This window comes from Dreissena polymorpha, chromosome 13 (genome assembly GCF_020536995.1).
Source record: "Dreissena polymorpha isolate Duluth1 chromosome 13, UMN_Dpol_1.0, whole genome shotgun sequence".
Classification (NCBI taxonomy): Eukaryota; Metazoa; Mollusca; class Bivalvia; order Myida; family Dreissenidae; genus Dreissena; species Dreissena polymorpha.
In genome coordinates, this window is record NC_068367.1 from 71,665,543 (window position 1) to 71,676,101 (window position 10,559).

Consider the following 10,559-nt stretch of genomic DNA (forward strand, 5'->3'; position numbering starts at 1 on the left):
CTTTTATATTGGCCATAGATTTTATTTTTTGTCAGATTGTCTAAGTGTCACTGAGTGTCTTAGTTTAATTTATTAGCCCAAGTACATGTAGTACTTAATAAATGATTTATTAGTCTTACCTGAAATTGAAGTAAATTATAAAAATTCATTGTCTCTTATCTTATCCTGACTAAGGATTATAAAGTCTAAAATGTTTGTATTATATTGTATAATTGAAATGTGATACTTTGAAGAGAAGAGAGAATGACCTTAATGTTCAAACTGTAAAAAAATCAAATTATTTCCCTCTTTAGACTTTAATCATGTTTAGAGAATGACCATAATTCATTAGGACTGCTATGAATGAATGGACAATAACGCCTATATTTTATGTAGGTGGTACGTAAAGTTTCAAAGTACCGGAAGTACATAAAAAGTCTGGTACATGTACATAAGGTGTTACACCCTAAAATGTTCATGGTATCAGTGTTTCAATAATGTAGTGTTTCTTATTATGTATGGCTTAGGTTGTTTTGTTTCAAATTTAAAATTTGCATTTATTTTAAAGCATTTTCAGTCATTTTGTGAATTCCATGTTTTTTGAAATAATGTGAATTATGTTGCACATCAGGCGTCAAATATTAATTTATGGTCGCTATGGTGTATAGAATGTTGTCCGCTGGGCATGGGTTCGATCAATACTTTGGGAGAGTTCTCATTATCGTCTCCATGGACAACAAGTCCTGGTGTACCAAGTTGTAGTAGTAGCAGTAGTAGTGGTGGTGGTTGTGGTGGTGGTTGTGGTGGTGGTGGTAGTAGTAGAAGTAGTAGTAGTAGTAGTAGTAGTAGTAGTAGTAGTTGTTGTTGTTGTTGTTGTTCTTGTTGTAGTAGTAGATAATTAATTAATTAGTAGTAGTAGTAGTAGTAGTAGTAGTAAGAGTTGTAATGGTTGTGTTTGTATTGAATTCTGATAATACAACACAATGATGCTGCTGCTTACGATGATGATGATGAATATGATAATGCTGCTGCTGATTGTGATGATGATTATATGATGGGACTTCGGTATTATAAAATTTGTGAGGTTCAAACACAAAACCTGTTGGATAATAAAACTTCTCATTTTATGACAAAAGAGCTAGATTGTGGAGTAAAAAATAAGTATAAAATCCCTAATAGGAAAGCTACCATTAAGGGGCCATGCGGGCTTCATCAAAAGCAATGCATGAAACAGTTATATCTCTTTCAAATGCACTCAATATTGCTGTTCCAATTAATATGCTCAGAAATGCTTCTGGATGGGCATACACCAATGAGTACTTTCCTTCAGTTATTTCTTCTAAAGACCCATTAACAACACTGTCGCCCTTAGCAGGAATTCCGGACGCCCCCCCTAAGATGTTCCCTTCCCATACATTTCCCCCATTTTAGTTTTAGTGCTTACATTACCTCCCCCCCACCCCACAATTAATTTATAATTGTTCGGTTGAAGTATAATCTTGATTTATTATCAAAATGATTATTTTGCTTATGTAATCTTATGTAATTAACTTTTTATATGAAGCAGCTTGTTTGTTGTTTTCTTTGGATTAATCATTCCTTATTTTTGTTAAACTGTTTAAGGAGTGCATGTAAATCATTAGTAAGACTTGCATGTTGGTGTACTAGAGGAATACTAGAGGAATACATGGGATATTCTAAAAATCTTACACATGTTGTTTTTAATATAATTAAATAGGATCAATTGATGAATTAATTCAGTTTGAATCAACTTGGGTTGGGTTGTGGAACTATAGTTATTTGTTGTTTTTAATCCAATTAAATAGGGTACTATGTAACTGTCAAAGAAAACATGCATTCTTACGCATATAATCCAAGTAGTGGATGTCACTGATATTTTCAATTTTAATAGTAGCTAATTAAGACTAATTAAAACAGAATTGGACTTTCCTTGCAAAGTATTTCATTATTAATAATATAATAATATAATAAGCTAATGTAATCAAAACATATTGAACTTTAAATAAGTTAACTTAATGATATTAATAATATTTAAATTTGCCCCAAAAACTAGGGCAGGTAGATAGGAAGGATTTTTTTTGGAAAACCAACAGTGTTGTCAGTGTTAAATATTTGTAAAGCGTCTTCACTTTCAGTTTTACATTTTATGACCTGCAACATATTCTATGCTACTTTATTTTACTATGATAAGTCATTAAAGTGTTATTTATTTTTCAACTATATAAAGTGCTAATCTCATATAATGAATTACTACCCCATTTAAAGATGACACCTAATCTAAATTCATTAATACAATAGTTATAATTGTTTTATTGTAACATACTATTCCACTAAAAATGACCACCATAGAAAATCAATGCTGTGCTTTTACTAAATTTTTCATTGATCTCAATTATTTAAAGAAAAAAATCTATCAGGCACTTATAAAAAGATATATAATTAGGGTGTCAAAATTTAACAAACTGAACAAGTCAATTTGAACTTCTCTTGCAATGCAAATGGAGCCACTTGAAATATCAAATTGTTCCCATACTAGTCGGTAATATAGCTATGACATTGTGTCTATTCAAAACATGCATCAGAAACACTTTCTGAAACTTTTTAAGCGGTTTTGAAAACGCTATTTCATTGCAAACTTTCGTCAATAAAGGATACATGTTGTTATACAACCGAAAGTAAAAGTACAGTTTAAAAAAAAAAATGAATAAAGAGCCAAATTGTTGAAAACTAACGAAACTTTTAATTGATACTAACATAAGACCGAAAGACTGAACAAAATAATACTTAACTTTTAAATCATAGCATGAATGTTTACTTATAAAGCAAATTCTTCATTCATTCGCGGACTTCTTTGTGTCGTAGTCATAAATGCCTCCAAATGGAGGTGCGTGATGCGTCTAAGTATAGAGGTGACAATAACGTAGTGACGTCACCATTTATGTATAGAATGACTACAGACATTTATTTTAAACGGCAAGTACCCGGTATGTGTTCTGGTTCATTGCGTGTATGTGGTCACTGGCCAAGGTCTATAACGCTGACATGCAATTACGTAGAACTTTGTCCCTTTTAAACGTGAACAAATCCCGTTAATGTTTGCGTGCAGCTACTCCAAGTCTCTATATTATCTACAGATGATTAACGTTACATATTTGTTCATATGTGACCAGCTTAGCAGGATTATTACCGTTTGTTCTTATAAAATTCCGTTTCATGTTTCGGTAAGAGTTAAATTACAGTTTTAAGTTTGCATTGAACAGACATGTATTTATGCAACTACGGCATATATTTAGTTCAAATTTCATTTTGTCATCATCATGTCAGATCACAGACCCAGGTATATAGTTATCAGCTCCAATTCAACAGAAGTTTGCTTATTATCGTACGTTTAGGAATATGTCGTTGGGAAAATTCAGGTAGGCATTTACGTGCGTCAACTCATAGCTTGAGCTTATGTAAACATAGTATGCGGTTGCATTTGGGAGCCTATTTAGTTAAGTACAAGTTCACTGTTGCTAAATATTTTTTTACAAGCTGAACGTTTACATATACTGTAAAACTACTACTTATAATCGACTTCAAATATGTCTTTGTTGTCATAATATCAAGAAGAAAAGAAGAACACTAGTCTTTTAATAGCTCTTAATTTTGTCCGTGTTACTTTGAAAAAAGTGATCAATAATTGTTTGGTGAAATAATCTTGACGTTTTAATGTTTGAAAATGTTATTGTTATTTAATGCGATTTTTAGCTCATCTATTTTTTGAAAAAAAAAACAATGAGCTATTGTCATCACCTCGGCGTCGGCGTCGGTGTCGGCGTCGGCGTCGGTTTCGGTGTCCGGTTAAGTTTTGCGTTTAGGTACACTTTTCTCATAAAGTATCAATGCTATTGAATTCAAACTTGGTACACATACTTACTATCATGAGGGTACTAGGGAGGCAAAGTTAGATAATTCTGGCTTGCATTTTGACAGAATTATGTGCCCTTTTTATACTTAGAAAATTGAAAAATTGGTTAAGTTTTGTTTTCAATTGGTTAAGTTTTGTGTTTAGGTCCACTTTTTTCATAAAGTATCAAAGCCATTGCTTTCATACTTGCAACACTTACTAACTATCGTAAAGGGACTGTGCAGGCAAAGTTATGTAACTCTGACTGGCATTTTGACGGAATTATGTGCTCTTTTAATACTTAAAAAATTGACAATTTGGTTAAGTTTTGTGTTTAGGTCCACTTTTTACCTAAAGTATCAAAGCCATTGCGTTCATACTTGCAACACTTACTAACTATCGTAAGGGGACTGTGCAGGCAAAGTTATGTAACTCTGCATTTTGACAGAATTATGTGCCCGTTTTACACCCCTCTCCACTCCACCCCTCCATCCTTAATGATTGAAATTGTGATAGGTCCCTACACCTTTAAAAAGAAAAATAGATGAGCGGTCTGCACCCGCAAGGCGGTTTTTTGTTTATTTTTACCACCCACCCAGTAATTTGTTTGTGCGTTTTTTTTCATTTTATACAGAGCCCCATTTGAAGAAAGAAACGGCATTTTTAACGTTTTAACCCCTGATTTAAAACTTTAAACGTAATTTTATTCACGAATATTTACAAAAGGATATGTTTCAGTATAAATAATAACTTGAAGTGGATGAATAAAAATACCACCACTTAACTGATAACTTATTGTAAGATACACTTGCTTGAATAAAACTGGGCATGAGACTCTTTTAAACTATGTTCTGATAGATTTCACAATGTTGACAAGCTACACAAATAAGAAAATAAATTCTTTAGATAACTGATGTGTATTTAAAACATAGGATTTTCATCAACAATCAAATTGTAAATTGTTGAAGGTCGTTGTTAGACTGACATTTATACAACAGATGTATCGTGTGTTTCATTCATTTCATTTGTCATAAAGGTCTCTCAATTTAAGGCGTGTCCGTGGCGGGGTCACATGGTCCCTCGTGCACGGCGTGAAGGCTGTGTCCGTGATGGGTGCAGATGCCCTTTGCGAACTCACAGCTGAAATGTATATTACAAGTTTGGTTTAACAATTAAAAAACACAGCTTAAAGGTTAATAATAATTCAAAGCTACTCTGTTAATACAAACACGGCCCCTTTATGATTATTCTTGAGCATATTTACAGTACCTGTTTTGGTAGGTCACATGTGTTTGTCCATCAAACGCACAGACGGGCTCGGGACTGTACGTGGAGCAGTTAGTGGCGAGCACGCTGACACAGTGGGGGCTGCCGACCTCGGGCTTCGCAGAAAGGGCAATGCCTAAACAGGCGTAAATATTGACTCTCAATTGTTGCCGATGTCGGGAAAAATCAGCAATATGCCTTAACAGTTGTCCTTAACAGTAAATAAGTGTTTGTCCACGTCGGGTTTATCAGCAAGGGCCAAGAGAAATTCTCATCGCCATAATAATTATCATCAGAATACTCATTATCCTTCGTCAATGAACTATTTAAAATCTGAACGAGAAAACTAGATATAAATGAATCATATATGTCTCTTTAATATTCAATATTGTCAATTGTCAAATCGTCTAAAAACTACTAATCGCATTTATGAACATGTGTCGAACAAAATGTGTATGCTTGTATTTAAGCAATAAGAGTGACCATCTTGAAGAACATTAAATATAAATGAGCCGCTCTGTGAAAAGGGGGTTTAATGCATGTGCAAAATATTGTCCCATATTAGCATGTGTAATCTGCACAGGCTTATCAGGGACGACACTTTCCGCCTTAATTTGATTTATGCTAAGAAGAGACTTTCTTTAAGCGAAAAGTATCATAAAGCGGACAGTGTCATCCCTGATTTGCCTGTGCGGACTGCAAGGGCTAATCTGGGACGACACTTTACGTACATGCATTAAAACCAATTTTCACAGAGCACGACTTAATTGCATGTGCAAACTAAAGAAATAAAATAAAGTAAAAACCTACCCAAAATAACGCAGAGACATACGATACGCAACATATTGAGGAGCAGTGATTTCTGACACTGGCGATTTTGTAGTCCTATTTATTAAGACCAGTAAATCGTGATCTCACCAAGTCACGAAGTAGCGATTTCAACCACCAACGTGTTCCATATAGGTTATTTGACTGATAAGATGACTGCCTTGTGTCTCTGTTTTAAAGTCCAACGCGGAGATAGATAGGACAACGACATCATAACAAATAACTATCTACTCCTACTTTTTCTTCGTTATTTCTGTCATTTAATACAGTTTGTCGTTGCAATTAGTGATAACAATGAGTGTCAATGGCATTCAACGGCTACAAATGCAAATAAAAAATGTTTTGTCGTTTGATACATGCATTTTATCATTTGGGAAATTAACGAGTTCCCCTCGCGCGACAGCGCATTATATAAGGACCCGTGAGGAGGTTTTTAGTCTTATATATAGTCTTATATATTGTTTGGAATAAGAATTCTCATAGCTGTAACGGCCAGCTACTCTGTATTTTGAAACTAACTGAAATCATAGTTGATGAAGTTTTACGCTCTATCCCGGTAAAACATGGATTTTCTTAAGTGGAACACCGACTGAGAGCAAGGAGCGGTCCCGGCTCGTGTTGTGGGTATTTGATATACCAACAACTGCATACGCAGGAAAATATTATGTATTTGCATATCGCTTTGTTATGTACAAAAAAGTGTATTGCGATAGTCGATCCGGGTTAGATTGGAGTTATTAATTTAACAAAAATAGTAAATATGTTCGTGTCAATATGTACAAGACTTCCTGTTACAATTTAATCAAATACTCTTTGGGAACATATTGGTTAAACTAAGTTGGGCCAATATGTATGAGGTCACAATATGATAATATGTCTTGATATTCTCACGAGATAAAAGGTGACCTTTGTACTACTGAATGGCTTTTGTACATAAGAACGGTGTTATCTGTGATGTCCTAAATTCTGGAACATTCTATGTCGATCATTAAGCAACAGCCCGACGTTTCATTATTCCAATATTAAGCAGTGAAATAGGCGTGTTTGTTGATCATCAGTTGAGAACTATTAACCTTGCAATCATGCGCGTTCATTGGATGATTCTTTTATGCGCAACAGGTGAATGTTGTGCTAATTGTAATTACTTATGCTGAAAAATAATGCAAACGTACTATATGCCTGATCGGTAAACTGTTCTTTAGAGTTTCGTATTAAAGAAATGAACTAATCAAACGTGATTTGAATTATGTTTGTATGATATGAAAGTCTGGTCTGCAAAGAGAGAGATTTATTGACCACAGTAATTTTTCAACATGAATATACATACGTGAGAACTTTGTTCATTTATTATGAAGATTTTGATTATAGCAAAGATTTTCAAGATTCTGATTTCTTATAGACAATGTTTATGACATCAGAAGTTCTCATTACATCAAGATTTGTGGTATGATATATCATATATGTGTCGTAATAACTTATGTTTCTAGTTGGTAGGTAATCCTTCTATCCTCGGAAATCTTGTATCAAAAGGACGTCTGGTATTTCGGTGCTAGTAACACGGTTCCAGTACTTAAGGATTAAAGTAAAGAAAGTAACACTAATGTTCGCGTCATTGCAGTTGCGAATGCGCAGAATTTCAACGGCGGCGACTCCACTTGGTACTGCGGTATCCTGGCCAATGAAAACTGCAGCATTCACATCGCCGAGCCCAGATGTGGAACGGACCTCATCACATACACAAACATGTACACTACACTGTGAAATATACATATTTATATGAACTTATTATTTTACTTTTGAAAAGCCACTTATGGGGAGTGTAAAATGATAATGATTACATAACATTGCATACAAATATTCAAACAAGAAAGTAAAGACTTATTTTGTTTCGTTTGGTTTTACATTTCTGTGCAATATAACTACAAAACAGTAAACAGGTTTGTTATACGTTAACGAATACGTTTCTATGAATTAAGATTAGTTAGATAACGTACCGACACAGTATATGGACGAAATCTGTGCATCGTAACACAACATCAGAGCTAAGTATAAGATTCATCGCTATACATTTGAGTCGCGCTCTGAAAAAAAACGTGATTAAATGCTTGATCGTTAAGTGTCGATCCAGATTAGCCTTTGCAGTCCGCACAGACTAATAAGGGACGCCACTCCGCACAGACTAATAAGGGACGCCACTTTCCGCCAAAACTGGATTTTCGTCAAGAAGTATTCCTTTAAAGAATGATACAATACAAGCGGATAGTGTCGTCACTAATAAGCCTGTAATGACTGCACAGGCTAATCTGGGTCGACACTTAACGCAAATGAATAAAATCCCCTTTTCAAATAGCGAGGCTCATTTATATTTAGGTGTGCACTAGGACAGGCTCACTGCAAGGATACCACTGTAAATCAGTTGCACATGGGACCATGCGGAGATAGCGGTACCACGACCCGAAGCCCTGAACAGATTGTGCACGGAAGCGAGGTACGTGTAGGTCAGTTGATTACAGTTGGTTCACGGTAGCAAGGTACGTGTATTTAATTCATTTCAGCTGGTTAACAGTAGCGAGGTACGTGTATGTCATTTGATTATAGCAGGTTCACTGTAGCGAGTTACGTGTATGTTACTTGAATACATCTGGTTCACGGTGGCGAAATACGTGTATGTCACTTGATTACATATTGTTAATTGTATCGAGATACGTGTATGTCACTTGATTACATATGGTTAACGGTAGCGAGGTACGTGTTTATCATTTTATAACAGATGGTTCACGGCAACGAGGTACTTGTATGTCAATTGATTACACATGGTTAACTGTAGCGAGGTACGAGTATATCGCTTGATTACAGATGGTTCACTGTAGCGAGATACGTGTATGTCACTTGATTACAGGTGTTTCAAGGTAGCGAGGTACGTGTTTGCCATAAATTACAGAAGGGTGACTGTAGCGAGGTACGTGTATATCACTTGATTACAGATGGTTAACGGTAGCGAAGTTCATGTATATCACTTGATAACAAATGATCACGGTAGCGAGGTTCGTGTATGACAATTGATTACAGATCGTTTACTGTAGCGAGGTAAAACGTACACGCAGCAAGATACGAATAACATGTGGTGCAGTCAAACAAAGTACAGTTACCTATACTAGTTAATTGAAGTGAAGTACAAATAAAAAATGAACGATATACGATAAACATGTTTTGCATAAAAGCGAGGTACGGATTAATTGTAGTTTACTTCATTGTAGGAAGGTACGAAATGCAGCAAGTTAACGGTAGCGAGATACAAACTGAACGTAGTTCAAGTTAGCGAAAAAGAACTGTGCTGATATCTAGGTAGCTAAAAAGAATAAGAAGTAGTTTCACCGTAGTGAGTTAGAATGGCAGCGAGGTATACATTATACGTAGTTCACGGTTACGAGGTACACATTGTACGTACTTTAAAGTGGAACGGTACGAAGAGCACGAAGTACTCAATAGCAGCGTACGTATTGCAAGCAGCGGGTGGTACTGATGTTCGAATTACACGAAGCTCACGGTAGCGAGATGCGCATTTCAAGGCGAAGAGACAGGAACAAATCATGTGATGCTGCTTTCAAAAGCACTATATTAATTTCATTGCTGTTCTTTTCGTCATGTCAGTTTGACATTTACCTGTTCAATTTCAGCGAATTGATGCGTTATTACATGATGGATAGAGATCGCAATTATATTAGTTATCGAACGGGATATCTATATATATATATATATATATATATATAACCTTCAAACGGAATGCATTGACAATGACTAAATCTTTCTAAAGAGCATATGTGCCGCCTTAATAAGGATGTATTTGACAAGTATAACATTTGTTTTCGCAGCTTGTATTGGATTTCCAATGCGTAGTGTTGGGTCACAGAGGATGTGAGCCAGCCATGAACGAAAAGATCTGTGGCACGGACGGGATCACATACCAGAACTTGTGAGTGAATCTGTTCATATATAAGGGATAACATACTAGAACCTGTGAGTGAATATGTTCATATGTAAGGGATTACATACCATAACTTTTAAGTGGGTATTCACATGTGTAGGTCTATTGAAATATGGTCGTTAGAACTCTTTTCGCATGACGCTTGACTTTTTTTAAAATGATGTATGAAATGTTTTTTCCTGTATTATATAGGCTATTCGTCTAAAATAAAGAGAAGCGGACTTAACAAGACTTCATTTGCTGACAATGTTTCAAAAGTTTCATTATATTTATAGATAATTAACAACGTAAACAAATAACCACATACATTGAAAGTTCCAACGTTATAAATTGGAAGAGAACTAACATTTAACCACTACAACACACAAACTAAATATTTGATGTCCACTTCTCTTGACAGCTGCGAGTACGAGAAAGCGAGGTGCATGCACAGGGACCTGCACGTGGCGAAACTAGGCGACTGCAGCGCGTAAACCGGATGTGCATTCGTGTTTATGTTACATTTTAAGGCGGCAAATCAATAAAATACTTCTTTATTCACTTAATGCCAGATTAAACGCTCGCTGTTGTTTGTAGACAACGGACGCTGAT

General features: G+C 35.3%; 1 protein-coding gene across 1 annotated transcript; it reads left to right on the plus strand.

Moving 5' to 3' along the window:
* The first annotated feature begins 6,936 nt into the window (after positions 1-6,936).
* Positions 6,937-10,513, plus strand: LOC127855795 (agrin-like). The gene is made up of 5 exons (XM_052391606.1): positions 6,937-7,102; positions 7,602-7,728; positions 8,354-8,471; positions 9,856-9,956; positions 10,369-10,513. The coding sequence occupies exons 1-5, from the start codon at positions 7,066-7,068 to the stop codon at positions 10,439-10,441; spliced, it is 456 nt and encodes a 151-aa protein (XP_052247566.1). The 5' UTR covers positions 6,937-7,065; the 3' UTR covers positions 10,442-10,513.
* The last annotated feature ends 46 nt before the right edge of the window (positions 10,514-10,559 follow it).

Bases quoted from the DNA above. Each gene is read 5' to 3' on its own strand.
- LOC127855795 (XM_052391606.1), top strand. From the start codon at position 7,066: ATGCGCGTTCATTGGATGATTCTTTTATGCGCAACAG. The intron at 7,103-7,601 runs GTGAATGTTGTG...GCGTCATTGCAG, and splicing joins GATTCTTTTATGCGCAACAG to TTGCGAATGCGCAGAATTTC. The intron at 8,472-9,855 runs GTACGTGTAGGT...TTGTTTTCGCAG, and splicing joins AGATTGTGCACGGAAGCGAG to CTTGTATTGGATTTCCAATG.